The 15,648-nt window shown below is 37.4% G+C and overlaps 1 protein-coding gene across 1 annotated transcript; it reads right to left on the bottom strand.

The window, feature by feature from the left end:
• Positions 1-7,184: 7,184 nt before the first annotated feature.
• Positions 7,185-10,250, bottom strand: LOC142179797 (uncharacterized). The gene is made up of 5 exons (XM_075250673.1): positions 8,994-10,250; positions 8,434-8,568; positions 8,310-8,332; positions 7,646-7,877; positions 7,185-7,208 (listed from the first exon to the last, which is right to left on the bottom strand). The coding sequence occupies exons 1-5, from the start codon at positions 10,248-10,250 to the stop codon at positions 7,185-7,187; spliced, it is 1,671 nt and encodes a 556-aa protein (XP_075106774.1).
• Positions 10,251-15,648: the final 5,398 nt, after the last annotated feature.

Raw genomic sequence — 15,648 nt, 5'->3', positions numbered from 1 at the left:
CACCTATCAAATTCATACTCCGTGCGCACTGCATCATTCACCCATAACAACCCACTCATCCCACGATTTTCATATACTCATAAAGTACAATATAACCCGTATCCAAGAATTCGTTTACTCAAGTCATTCTTGAACTCCATCTCTGCAAGTCATAACTAATCCACAAGTATGCCTCAGACCAAAACTAAAATTTAATATATAACCATGAAATTAAGCCGTCTGCAGCAGGATCCCCCACTTGGCTCAAAGCCATAAATTTAAACACTCCATAACTCACAATATCCATACTCTACTACTGCCCTAATACTTCCGCCAGTTCAACGAAAAATTCTTCTCAAGCTCATACAACGCCAACCATAAAAATACCCCAAATCATCTGCTAAGCTCGCAATCATTCTCTTGACACTCAAGTCAACTTTCTCAGCCAGATTCAAATTTAAATCTCTACACATATGCCCTGCTGGCGGAAAAGTAACTCTCCACTCACATATAAGGAACACACCTACGTAGATTACTCTCCAGGAGATAACCCACCTCCCTAACCTCAAATTGGCATCTTGTTATATCTTTTTGCAGTCACAATTACCATGCAATAAATTAGTCAATCTGAGTCCAACTCATTACCCAGATATGAGAATTTAATTTACCCCAAAATTTAACAATATGAAAGATCCTTCGAAATAATCATACTCGAGACTGTACGTCACATTAAAACGAAAATCAAGCACCCAATGGCCATTTCTTTACATTTCAAGGAAACACTTCTCGTCATATTCAAATCGTCTTAACACATCCCGCGGTCACATCATACCTATCATACCGCCATTCCACCGCTCATCGAGCCACAAATTCTACTGTAGGGTCATTACTGGACATATGAGTCAAATTATACAAGTTATAACTAAAGCTACCAAGTTTAAACTATGGTCTAACCATGGCCTCAAGTCCTCCAGACTGGCCCATCACCAAAACATAGAATTCACATCTCACACATCATCCCTGAAATCACAAAGCCGGCGATACACAACTGATACCGAGTGCTCATGTGCGCTTACGAATACGTGGAAGGAATTCAAAGAGTTATGTCCCAAACTGAATCAATCACGCACGATAAGGAAAGAAAGATGGGAAGTATATATCCTAAATGCCGTGTAGCTCTCGAAGATAAGTATGGACGTCATCATACCGATCCGCAAGACTCTACTAGACACTTGCTCATGACTTGTAGAACCTATGAACCTAGAGCTCTGATACCACCTTGTCACGATGATGAAACCTAACCCAACCCGTTAGGTAAGCCAATTTCCATCTATCCAGTTCCAATGAAATTAATTAAAACAAAATATCTAAAATCAATACATCTCCCCAAGAACTGATAATACAAATCATGAACTTCTAAGAATAGAGTGTACAAAGCGGAAATGAAATAAATACATAGTCTTTTTGAATAATACATAAACAGAGCTTTTATAAATCTAAGGCTACCCTGAACAAGAGGCAGCTACAACAGGAACGCAGGTACATCTTCAGATCCCGCAACCATCGAGCACAGCAACAACGACAGCCAATATCTTCACACAATGTGCAGAAGTGTAGTATCAGTACAACCGACCCCATGTACTGAGTAAGTAACAAACCTAGCCGTAGGTTGAAAGCAGTGATGAGCTTCTACCAAGGCCGGGTCCAAAACCACTAGTCCACAATAGTCCATAACAACATAAAGCAAATAGTACCAGAAGAAACACAGAGATAAAAATGCTTAGCCGAAACATGATTTCAAAAATAATAGTTCTTCCTTTCAAATACATCAGTAAAAACCCAAATCGTTTGCCGAAGTTGCGAAAAATATGAATAATTTGAGAACAAAAATTCTTCCAAAAATCATTTCAATAGTAAATAAAATATCTCATTTTCTTTCCCAGATAACCAGTGTAAAAAAATGCATCACTATGCCCATCTGTCAACATGTGTGAAAAATCATGAATAATGTGATGCTGTACAGTATGAGGAAAACACATCTCTATGCATATATGTCATGTGTGCATGTCAATACAATGTATCTCAGAGATTGCACTCATGCACTCACAGTCTCAGAGTACTCAATCTCATTGTCTCGCATTCTCTCTCACTGTGCTCAGCACACTCAATCACTCAGCGCTATACAATACCTGCTGAGGCGTGTAGCCCGATCCCTGTTTATAGTCGACTGCGCTCACTGGGGGTATACAGACTCATAAGGTGCTCCTACAGCCCAAGATCTATAAGCACAGACAACTCACGTGTTGCACGGACAACTCACGTGCCATAATATAAATATCTGGATCTGCGCGGCCAACTCACGTGCTGCACGGCCAACTCATGTGCAATAATAATATAGGGATCCGCACGGCCAACTCACGTACTGCACGGCCAACTCACGTGCAATAATAATAATAATAATATATATAAAGCCAACATGGCATGCTGCGGCGTGCAGCCCGATCCTAAAAAATATCCTCACAATCGGGCCCTCGGCCTCCCTCAGTCATCAATCTCTCCAGTCTCTCTTTCATGGGCTCACAATGTCATGAAAATAGCCCAAAAATGATGATATGATGTATCAATAAATAACAACAGAGACTGAGATATGATATGCAATGAAATGAATATGACTGAGTATAAATTTTAATTTTAAAATAATTATTTCACAACAATATGACCTCTGTGGGTCCCAATAATACTAGCACATAGTCTCAACATGATTTTTAATATGCTTTTCAGCTCAATTTCTTTAACTCATAAAATCGCATGAAAAATACCGAGATCATTTAACTACAAACTTCCACATAAACAATTATGTCACAATTTCTATAGTGCACGCCCACACGCCCGTCACCTAGCATGTGCGTCACCTCCTAACAATTCACGAAATACATATATTCAGGGTTCATACCCTCAACTCCAAGATTAGAAGAATTACTTACCTCGAACAAGCCAAATCCAATCCCGAGCAAGTTAAACAATGCTCCAGAAATTCCATTATGCGCGTATCAACTTCCAAACGGCTCGAATCTAGTCAAAATAATTTGATTCAGCCCACAAAAATTGTAGGAATTAAATCCATATCAAAATACTAATATTTTCCAAAAATCTGAAATTGCGCCCCAAAAATCACCCGTAAGGCCCACGTCTCGGAATCCAATAAAAATTAAGAAATCCGAACCCCCATTCAACCACGAGTCCAACCATACCAAAATAACTCAAATCCGACCACAACTCGGCCTTCAAATCCTCAATTTAAACTAAGAGGGTTTTCAAACTTTTTTAACTTAATTCACCTATTAAATGACAAAAACAACCATAGATTCGGGTAATTTAACCAATATTGAGTTAAGAAAACTTACCCCATTGTTTCCTCTAAAAATCGCCCAAAAATCGCCTCAATCCGAGCTCCAAATCATTAAAAATGGATTTTCTGAACTTAAACTTTCTGTCCAGGCCTCTCTTCTTCGCGAACACGACAGGTCCCTCGCGTTCGCGAAGCACAACTCGACTGCCCACAAATTTAACTCTTCGCGAATGCGACCGTGGCTTCACAAACACGAATCTTTGCAAATCTTACCCTTCGCGAACGCGACCACGGCTTCGCGAATGCGTAGAACAAGAACCTGGGGTCCCCAATCGCCTCACTCCTCTTCACGAACGCGACACCTCTCGCGCATTCGCGATGCACACACAGACCATACCTTCGCATTCGCGTCCTCCCCTTCGTGAACGTGAAGAACAAAACCTCACACTCAGAAAACACTCTTCGTGAACGCGAAAGAGAAAATCAAAAAAATGCAGCAACAGATATCAGCAATCTCACTAAGGCCAAAAATGATCCGTTAACCCCCCGAAACTCACCCGAGCCCCTCGGGACCTCAACCAAATATACCGACAAGTCCTAAAACATCATAAGGACTTAGTTGAACTCTCAAATCACCTCAAACAACGCTAAAACCATGAATGACACCCCAATTCAAGCCTAATGAATTTTGAAATTTCTAGTTTCTACAAACGACTCCGGAACCTATCAATTCACATCCGATTGACTTCAAATTTTGTACACAAGTCATAAATGACATAACGGAGGTATTTAAATTTTCAGAATCGGATTCCGACCCCGATATCAAAAAGTCAACCCCCCCCAGTCAAACTTCCCAAAAATTCAACTTTCGGCATTTCAAACCTAATTTCACTATGGACCTCTAAATAATTTTTCGGACATGCTCCTAAGTCCAAAATCACCATACAGAGCTATTGAAATCATCAGAATTAAATTTTGAAGTCGTTTACACATAAGTCGACATCCGGTCACTATTTTAACTTAAGCTTTAAACCTTAGAACTAAGTGTTCCAATTCATTCCAAAACCTCATCAGACCCGAACCAATTCCCCCGGCAAGTCACATAACAACTGTAAAACCCAATTTGAGCCATAAATGGAGAAATAGGGTTGTAGTACTCAAAATGACTGATTGGGTCGTTACACATAAAATATCCAGCATTAGTAAAGTGAGGTATAATTATTAAAGTAACCGTGCTAGAACCACGTAACTCGGGAGTGTCTCACACCTTCTCCCGGGTTAACAGAATTCCTTACCTGGTCTTCTGTGTTCGCGGACCATAATTCAGAGTCAAACTTTTCCTTGAATTGAGATTTAAAATAAATGGTGACTTGGGATACCGTAATAAATTATTCCAAGTGGCGACTCTTTAAACTAATAAATCAACCACTTTTCAATAATGTCATTTAAATTGAAAAAACTCATTTCCCTCAGAAAAATGAGGTGTGGCAGGAATTGTTTCCCATTGTTTCACTATTGTTGCTCTAGTTCGTCAAATTTTGTTCTGCATTCTTCTGTCCATTGTCTTCATTATTTTTTTGCTTGCTCCCCTCTTCCTTCTTCTCAGCTTTTTCTTTTTCTATCTTATCCTTTCTCTGTTTTGCTTCTTCTTCTCTAGCCTCAGTTGCCTTCTTCCTTTCTAGAGCACGACAATTGATTATGTTGTGACCAAGTTTCTTGCAGAACCTACAATACTTAGGTATGACCTCCTATTCCAACTTTTGTACAAATCATATCTGAGGTGAGTAATCATGAATGCAGCCCACATAAACACTTTCAGGTTGAGGATTAAGCAAATGGATTTCAATTCTAACCTTAGCCATACTCGGATTCGGTCTGTCCTTCCCCTGGTAGCTGGATCCATTTCTAGCGGGGGGCCAATAGAGCTAACCATTTATTTTACATAATGCCAAGTGTGCATATGAAAAGGAAGACCAGGTAGCAGGACTCATACCGGAGCAATTGGCGTGTCTTCTTCAGGTTTAAAGTCTGGCGACCATTTCTGTAACCATATCTGCTGGCCCTCAATTTCAATAACTCTTCTATACCATATTGTGTTAAAATCTTCCTCGTTAGTGAAATCAAGGAAGACATTAAAGTTGTCGAAGACCCCAATTTTAGCCGATCCCTTGAGAGAAATCATTTCCTTGAATTTTGACCTAATTCGATTGATTTGGGGTCTTGGACTTAGGAATCTGGCAACGATAGTGAATTTGCATTCAGCTGCCATAACACTATAGTAGTCAGATGCTTTAAAGAGCACCACCGGCATCCCGTTGTGGGTAATATGAGTAGCTATTACTGATTCCCATTCATGACAGCTAGTCGTCGAAGATGGGCTTGGAAGAGTGGTGACTTTGGTAGACTATGAAAGTTTTCCATCGATTCCTTCTAGAGGAGGTTTCGCCATGTGGTGGGTTGTCGTTTGCCCATCCAGACGCACCGGAAAGACGTCGTCCGGCGGGTCCATACGACAGAGCGTGAAGAAAACTCGCGAATGTTAACTACCCGTTGTGGGTTTTCTAGAGAGAGACAAATTTATCTGCTCTATTATTAAACTTGGCTTAGAAAACTGCCACGGAAGATTAATCGGTGAGTTTCAAAGACTTATTTTTAGGAAAACTGAAAACACCATTTAACTCCATATATATTTAAAATATTTATTTTACTTATATACCTACTATATAAAACTTTATTCAATTTTTAAATCTTTAATATCATTATATGCCATTAAATAAATTCTACCTTTTAAGAGACTAGATTATCTATCACAGGTTCTTTCAAGTATCTTCAGTCAATATTTCATTTGGTAATAGTAGATTTCTCTCAAAATTCTATTAAGCATCATTTACGAAAATATTCTCATATATCATGAATACTTGTTCTTTTACTGGTTTATTCTCTTCCTAAATCAGACAAACACTTCTTCCAAGTTTTTTCTCACAATAAATTAGCGGATGGTGGAGGAAAGAATGAAGATATAAATTGAATATTATCACATGACGGTTGCTTTCAGTTTTGCATTTGAGCAACTCAAACCGATATTCTTCTCCTTCACTGTGATGCATATTGGAATCTCTATGAACTCTTGATTCCTCCTTTTCATAACTCAATGTAAAATCGAATGCTCATGTCGTTAACCACTTGAATTGGTGTACAACCTTCCTTAACCTTGCACTTGGTATCAATCAAGTTTGAAGCGTGAATTCTCTATTATCATAGAACCTGACAATTATTATCATCGAGTTATACATTCACTGAAATTTTACACTATCACCATATATAACTTTAATCCAAAGAAATAATTTTTTGCATATGTATGTCAATCTTCTTATATTATTGCAATTTCTCTAATAAATAGTTAGCTCTCTTGACCAAAGATTTCACCCTTTTTTCCTTTTAAAGAAAGAGAGACATATCTTTGTACTTGAACCGTTCGGCAGATTATTTTCTTTCACCGGATGCAATATAAAAATTTATTAAGAGCCATCTGAAGTAGAGGAGGACCCACATGGAGAGGAGGGGGTCACCGGCCCTCGGTAACTTTGGAAAACATTATCTATATATATGTGTATATACCTTAAAAATAGGATATATAGTTCTCTAGGATCCCTTGAGACACAAAAGCACTCTGGGGGCACTGATAGACGCCGCTATTTTCATGCCAAATACCTGAGTTTGATTCTCAGCTATTACACATTGTTGCTTCCCATGTCTTTTTACTATGTTTTTCAGTTGGACAATTTGATATGATAGCCCAATGACCCATATTTTAGTTGGAGAATATGATTAGCCCAAAAGCCCATATTCTTAGCTACTACCCAGTGGATCCGCCTTTGATCTGAAGAAAAGAAAGACCAAATTAAGAGGAATTTTCAGAAACCACTAGAGTTTAGAGGTTATTTACGTAGCACGACTACAATTTTCATATTTACTATCTATAGCAAAACTTATGTTGCTGTATCAATGAATACAGTTTTGGTGCATTCCGATGTATTCAATTTACTATATTTAATTTGGTGGTATTTGATTGCATCCAATTCACTGTATTCATTCGTAACTATTTTTACGCTGTTTTCAATTCACTGTATTCGATTCGCCTGTATTCAAACAATAAAAATTTTTAAAAATACAGGCGACAATAGAAAAGAGTCACCTTTGAAATACAAAAATATACGCAAAAATACAAGGAACACACTCAAACCCGGCCAGATCTGAAAAATACACGAAATAAAATATACTCAAATCGGAGAAATACACTAAGATCTGAGAAAATACATTCAGATCTGAGAAAATCTGGTCTGTTGGCCATGGATTCCGGCCAGAGATGACGACGGCGGTAGAGATAATGACGAAGCTGATCTGGAACTCGAATTTTCCGGCGGGTTTCATTAACGAAGGCAACGAGCAATTGGTCTTCATTGGCGTGAGAAATATACAGCGATTGGGTAGCTTCTTACGGTGACCAATCGTAATCTCCGCCACATTGCTAGTAGTCAAATCTTCTCCACTGAAGATAAAGACTAATGGAAGCTTTTTCTATTTGCCCTATCAGCCTTAGCTATTCCTCCGTCGTCCGTAGAGAAGAAGACCATTACGTGGTTAAAATATTAGTCTGGATCCAGAGAAATGAGGGAGAAGAAGGAAATACAGGGAAAAGAGATGGTCGAGGGAAAAGTTGGAAGATTAGTTGTATATATTTGTATTTTGCTATAAAATATAAAAATTGATTATAAATAATAATATTTTAAAAGTGTTTTTGTTTATAATAAATATGGTGCTTTGTATAGTTATAGCATGCAAAGTTTTCAAATTAATTAGTGCTAATAAAAAAGCCCAAAACTAATCCATGGTATGGTTAAACATGTAAACTGAGAGTTGGAAATAGAACACCTCATTACTTAAAAAAGGGAAAAGAAATACTCTCCCTATTTTTATTTACCTTCCCCATTTAGCTAGGACCATCTGAAAAAAGTTAACACACTAAAAACAAGAAACACAAAAACTCAGTGACGAAAGGAAAAGGCAGTGGTCTAACTAGTGAATTGCCAAGTAAATATGAAAACAAATGTCAACTTGTCCTTAACATAAGCAACTTGTTCATGAACCTCGAAATCTTTTAGGAAATGGCGCCAGCATTTGTTCCCAGTATATGAGCAACAGTTGCCTTCTCTTCTGCTTTCCAATTCATTGCGGACTTCCTGTATATGCAAATTAAATAATTAAGCAAATGTATTAATTTAAAAACAAGAAATACATACATAGACATGCTTGAGAACATTACATGTGCCAGTGCATCAAAACCATAGGGTACCAATAGAGTTAATGTCTCTGGATGAGACATCCAAAATAAGCTATCAATTATATATTTCATCAAATATTCATCTGGAAATAATTTGAGCCTCATGTCTAGCTCTAAGTGTTTGATATGCTGTAGCGGCTGTGTTGGAGCTTGCCCAATTAGTTTGCTCCATAAATGTCCACGTAATTTGCCCACAAAAAACTCTGTCTTCCTCATTCAATGCAATGCAAAACAATTATTAGATGACTCGTTAGAATACATAGTATATGACGAAAAATAAAATAAGATGATCATATGTTAGAGAGTGTTCAATTGGTCATGTACCTCTTCACGAATGCACAAGGACAAGGTAATGCTGTTGCTAAAATTCTTAAGATGACTTCTCAATTTAAGGAACCAAGCTCTATTGATCTTCTCCATATTATATACCAATATAATCCTTGTCTTCAAGAACTTTGGAGTATCATTTGGAGCTAAAAATGGTTTAAATGTTGTACCTATATATTCGAAATAACATAAATTGGGAGCAGAAACTACACCAGTTCTTGAATATTCATACATCCGTGTGAAGAACAAGATCAAAGTTCTGAGAGATGGACTCGAAATTTTGACAGGCTTCCATGTTTCACAAGGACCTAGTAACAACGTTTCAAGATGAGGAAAATCTGAACAGAATTTTTTATGATCAAGACCAATAGGAAATTTCAAACAATCCAAGTGAAATTCCTGCAACATTCTACAAGCGCGAATATCCATGTTAACTGCAACTTGCTTGAGACTAGTGTAAACAAAATGGAACACTTGTAAATTTGGTGCAATAACTTGTATGTTGGTAATAGAATGATAAGTATTTAGCTTCACATAAAGCTTCTTCAAACTGTCTAATTTAGGTAATACGATAAAACTTAGCAAGTTGCAGTTCACTAAACTCAATTCTCTAATATAAGGGCACTTACTAATAAACTCGGATAGAGTTTCTCTAGATAACTTTACGCCATCCAATTTCAACTCTTGCAAAGAATCAAATTTTTCTTTACCATTGAAAATTTGTTCATTAAGGGCGCAACATGTTAGGTGAAGAACAGTAAGGCATGTGGACTGAAAAATACACGGCAATGAGAAGTACAAACCATTCCCAAATCTCAAATACACCTCATGGAAATTATTTTCGTCGATCAATTTCAATATATTGTAGATATTCTCAGGATGATTAAATTGAAGACGCAGGATCCGTTTCTCAGCTTTACTTAACCTAATTTTACAAGTCTCAAGAGAAGAACGGATCAAGTCCAAGAAGTTGTTATGTGATTTTTGTACGTTGGAAAGGGATGTACTTGGAAGATTTTCAAAGAAAAGAGATTCGTCAAAGTCGAAGGCAAAGTAGGACGGTGTGTTACGATGCCAATTCTTGGAAACAACGCAAACATGAACTAGGTCTTGACATTTAAGGTAGGAAAAAATCGAACGGAGAAGATGATTCGGCAATTGTAACGTTGGGTCCTCGGAATAATTACTAAGAAGAATTGTTGGTTTTTTGACGAGTTCTTCAACTGTTTGAGACATGCGGCTTAGCTCAGCCATGGCCGTGTGGGAACTGAAACTACATAAAACCCTAAAATAATTAAGCCCCTCTCACTTTTATGGAACTAGTAGTCGTACCCGCTATGCGCGGTTAATATTAATTTAATTAAATTGTGATCGGACTTATTTGAACATACTAGTCTTAGGATACGCGCTTTGCGCGTGCACCAATATCATGAGTATATAATTTTTTAAAAAATAGGTAACTTATATTAAATAATCCTTTTGATGTTATTGAACAAAAATTAACGAAAAAGATCTAAGCTCCTAAAAAATAAAATATTAATCTCATTTAGCTTGTTCAATAAATAAAGAAATTATGTCTTACATATGCGTTATTGTAATTTCTAAGAACATATGTGGATATCTTATAAACATCCTTGTTATTTTTGTTACCTAATACGAAAAACAAATAACAAGTTAAATATAACATAATATTTTGCTCTATTTTTTATTGTTTTAAATGTCAATGCTCTTCTCGTGAAAATAAATTTATGTACCTTAAAAGTTTTATTTAAAAAATAATTTTATTTATATGATGATTTAAAATTTTTTTGATTATTTTGCTAATTACTCCCTCCTTTATAGTGTATGTGAATCTTTTCATGTAACGACCTGACTTGTCGTTTTAAGAATTAACGTCTCGTTCTGTTACTTAAGGTCTCGAGCAGCTTCGTAATATGTATTATGACCCGCGGGTGTGGTCGAGTTTGATTTTCGGAAGATTCGAAAATAAATTGAAAGAACAATTCTTATTTAGAAGCTTAAATGGAAAGAGTTGACCGAAGAGTTGACTTTTGAGCAAACGACCCCGAAATAGAATTTTGATGATGTTAATAGTTTCGTATAGTGAGTTAGGACTTAGGAGTATGTCCAGATTTGGATTTGAAAGTCCGTAGGATAATTCGATGCATTTTGGCGAAAGTTAGAAAATAGACGATTTTCGAGACGATTTTCGAAAAGTTCAATCGAAGGTTGAATTTTTGATAATGAGGTCGGAATCCGATTATGGAAATTGGAATAGGTCCGTTATATCATTTATGACTTGTGTGCAAAATTTGAGGTCAGTCGGGCTTGTTTCGATAGGTTTTGGCATCGAATGTAGAAGTTGAATATTTTCATAATAGACTAAAGTTTCAAGTAAGTTCGCACAAGACCTAATTTTAAATGAGCATAACTCTCATGATACGAAGTTTTATATGATGTATTACCTATTAAATGAAAGATCTTTGAGTATAGTTTCTAACGCTTCAAACCGTTCGTCATTTGGACATTCCTACAAGACGTTATGACCAAATTACCAAAGGCTGGAAAAATACAATTTTGCGACCACTTCTACGATCGCAAAACTGCTTCTGCGACCGCAAACTGATTGCAGAATGGACCAGAACAGCCTAGTTCTGGGCACCGAATTTTGCGACCATTGTGCGGCCTGCATACCCATTCTGCGGTCCATTATGCGACCGCAGACCTGCTTTCGGAGGGTTAATCTTTCTATTTTCATAACCCGACTCCATTTTAATAAATAGCCTTTGGGGCTTATTTTGGGGTATTTTTCTAAGGGTTTTAGAAAGAGGTAGGAGCATTTTAGAGAGAGAAGGAGGAAACCTAGCATTCTAATCATCCAATCTTCAAGAATCAAGGAAGCTAATCATAAGATCTTCATCTAAGAGATAAGATTCAACCCCTAGTCTTTAAATTTCGAGTTTGGGGTAAAAGATTGGTGATTGGGAGTATGATTCTTGGGTGTAAGAGTATTATGTATATATGCTTGTACCAATAAGGTTTGTGGGAAGATTGTTGAGATCAAATAAGTAAAGATCGGATTGTGGAATGAAGAAAATCTTGTAGAAGAATCTTGTAACCAAATTTGCACACCTAGTGTTTGATAAAATGCTCAAATGAGCTGAAACCATGAAAATCTTCTTGATTATGGTTCACTTTTGTTATGTTTCTAAATAGATTGAAGTTTCTAGGATTTCCGGAACCTCGTAGTAATGTAAAGAAGGCTCAAAAAAGATTGGAGCCGTCCGGAGGTCAATTCACGTGAGAAAGCTATTTTAGAATATCGGCCTAAGTTCAAAAAGATAAGAATCTTGCCTAACCTTGAGTGAGGGAATTACCCCTTAGGCATCGAGTCTTATGTGCCATTTGTAAAATGTGAAAAGCCGTGCACGCGAGGTGACGAGTACGTACTCGGGCTTATATGTGAAAATTTTACTGAGCTAAAGTCTTGAGCATATTGTGTAGTAAATTGGATAATTGTTGGCATTTATTTAATCATCTATTTTCCATAACTCAATTCACATTTATTGAATTTGTTTTTATATGACGATTTGATGTGAATGTTACTTGTATATTTATGTGAATTTCGTGAGTTTGATGGTTTGATATTTCTTGGAATTTAATTTCATTATAGATTTTTCCTCTGCAAATAATAAATTAAATGAGCTTAAGAAGAGGTGTTTATATAATTATTGAGAATTTGGATTAATGAAAACGTTGCCCTATGCTGAGTAATTTCTATCTCTATTGATTATTTTTGAGGTCTTATATACATTGTGTGGAGCCTTCGGTTATTTGTTGTAAAATTAATTGATTTGTTATATCTTTGGAATTGGTTGTGGCCATTGAGTAAATTATATTATGAATTGATTTTGTTATGTTGTCGTGATAATATTCTGTGTAAATTGTTGCATTATTATTTTGAGGATATAAGGGTGGCATTTCACTGTTGATATTATGTGGGTATAAGGGTGGCATTTCACTGTTGTTATGTGTGTTGGGATATTGTCTGGACGGAGCGATAAGGGTGACTATAGGAGAGATAAGGGTGGCTATATGAGCGATAAGGGCAGCTATTGATATTGTCAGGACGGAGGGATAAGAGAGGCTATTATAGGAGTGATAAGGGTGGCTATTGTCAGGGATGATATGTGATAATGTGGAGTGATGCATTGGTGATTTTATTTGATGTTGTGATTTTTCTTGTGTTTATTTTTATACCTTGTGCAATTTGTCTTGTTATTGGTAAATTGATAATAGTCTGATTTATGTTGAAATTGGGAGCCTGTGGCTATTGCCAAGCGGTTGTGATAAAGAAATGTGGGCATGAGGTGCTATGAGTAAATAATGATGATATTGGCACGTGAATTGTTCGTGCAGTTGAAATATGAAATGCGGGCACGAAGTGCTGGGGAAAATATGATGGCTTTATTATTGGCACGTGAACTGTCCGTGAAGATGTGATATGAAAAATGGACACGAGGTGCCGGAAAAATATGATAATTTAATTATGGGCACGAAGTGCCATGAAAATATGAAAGTGGGTTGAGACCCATGTTTACGAAAAATATAAAAAGGGCTGAGACCCGTATTTTTATGATTATGAAATGAGGTGTCACATGGTGACTTTTAATTGAAAGAATTATATTCAAAATATTTATTTGGAAGGATTTTTATTCAAAAAGTAGTATTTGAAGGAATTGTATGTGAAAGATATTTATTTGAGAAAATTATATTTGAAAAAGATTTATTGAAAGAATTATATTTGAAAGATATTTATTTGAGGAAATTATAGTTGAAAGAGAGTTATTTGGAAGAATTATATGTGAAAGATATTTATTTGAAGAACTTGATTTAATTGAGTGTACTTGTATTTATTATTTGTTGAGCAATATTAATAGTGTTCTTGTTGCCATACCGGGCATATCACTTGTTGATTTGTGTTGCCCTTATTGTTATTTATTTTCTATTATTTTGTATACTATATTGCACAGATTATTAGACTAGTGAGTGTCTTGACTGTACCTTGTCTCTACTCCACTGAGGTTAGTCTTGATACTTACTGGGTACCGACTGTGGTGTACTGAGTCTTGTACTGTTATTTATTATTCAAACAATATTGAGTATTCAATACTCGAGATCATTTCATGTATTCAGTTAGAGTTCGTGACTCATTATTACCAATCTTGGGAGGTGGTTATATTTGTAATTATTTCCGCTGTTGGTAAAAAAAATATATATATGGCTTGAATTGTTATAAGATCGGCTTACCTAGTGTTATAGACTAAGTGCCATCACGACGCCTGTGGCGGGATTTTGGGTCGTGACAAGTTGGTATCAGAGCTCTAGGTTAATAGGTTCTACGAGTCACGAACGAGTCTAGTAGAGTCTTGCGGATCGGTACGGAGACGTTTGTACTTATCTTCGAGAGGCTACAGAACTGTTAGGAAATTTCCACTTCTTTCATTCTTGTCGTGCGGAATTTGTTGAATTTGGAATTTGAGCCTTTGCATCTCTATTCTCTCACAGATGGTGAGGACACGTGCTACCGGGTCAGCTGAGCAGGCATCTGCACATACTGCTATGGCCGCAAGAGGCCGGGGCCGAGGTAGAGGCCGAGGAAGGACACGTGTCACAGCTAGAACATCGGTTAGAGGAGCAGTTGAGGAGCCGCCAGTAGCTCCAGCTGGGGGACAGGTACCCGAAGCACTTGTATTTACCCCTGGGCTTCAGGAGATTTTAGCACAGTTCCTGAGTATGTTTGGTGCATTAACTCAGGCGGGATTGATCTCTGTTGCACCAAATATTTTGCAGATTGGGGAAGTAGCTCAGACTCCTACCACAATTCGTGAGCAGCTGGTTCACGTTGGTCTGGTTCCGGGTGTAGTACCAGTACAACTTGTTATTCTGGTTTGGCCTGAGGTCAAACCAGAGGCATCAGAAGAAGAACAAAAGAGACTTAAGAGGTTTAAGAGGTATAGTCCACCTACTTTCAGTGGCACAGCTACAGAGGATGGCCAAGAATTTCTAGAAAATTGTCATTGTATTCTCCACACCATGGGTATTGTGGAAGTGAGCGGAGTTGCCTTTACTATATTTCAACTGTCAGGCGCAGCGTATCAGTGGTGGAAAATCTATGAGGAAGGTAGACTAGCCTATGCAACACCACCAACTTGGGCTCAATTTTTGGAAATGTTCTTGAAAGAGTTTGTTCCCCAGACTCTCCGAGATGTGTGGCGCACAGAGTTTGAATGATTGCTTCAGGGCACTATGACAGTGTCAGAATATGCTATCAAGTTCAGTAAGTTAGCCCGTCATGCATCTACCTTGGTTCCTACAGTCAAAAAACGGGTCCGCAGATTCATTGAGGGGCTCGATTATGATATTAAAATATGCATGGCTCGAGAGTTGCAAACTGATACTCCATTTCAACAAGTAGTGGAGATTGCGAGGAAGATTGAGGGTGCTGTAGGCGAGGAAAAGGAGTCTAAGGAGGCCAAAAGGTCTCGAAGCTCTGGAGGGTTCAGTGGATTTTACTCTTCAGCTAGGACCTATTATAGCGGACGCTCGAGCAGTCGGCCAGCTCAGTCCGCACATCAGATTACTCGGAGTG

Source organism: Nicotiana tabacum, chromosome 4 (assembly GCF_000715075.1).
Source record: "Nicotiana tabacum cultivar K326 chromosome 4, ASM71507v2, whole genome shotgun sequence".
Classification (NCBI taxonomy): domain Eukaryota; kingdom Viridiplantae; phylum Streptophyta; class Magnoliopsida; order Solanales; family Solanaceae; genus Nicotiana; species Nicotiana tabacum.
The sequence above is the reverse complement of the archived record's forward strand: the minus strand, read 5'-3'. Positions and strand labels throughout refer to the sequence as shown.

What these genes read in the sequence shown, in the direction of transcription:
- LOC142179797 (XM_075250673.1), bottom strand. Translation starts at nt 10,250, where the DNA reads ATGGCTGAGCTAAGCCGCATGTCTCAAACAGTTGAAGAACTCGTCAAA. An exon ending in CCTTGTGCATTCGTGAAGAG is followed by an intron (nt 8,569 to 8,993) that starts GTACATGACCAA and finishes TTGCATATACAG; the next exon opens with GAAGTCCGCAATGAATTGGA. An exon ending in AGATTTTCTCAGATCTGAAT is followed by an intron (nt 7,209 to 7,645) that starts GTATTTTCTCAG and finishes TCTTTTCTTCAG; the next exon opens with ATCAAAGGCGGATCCACTGG.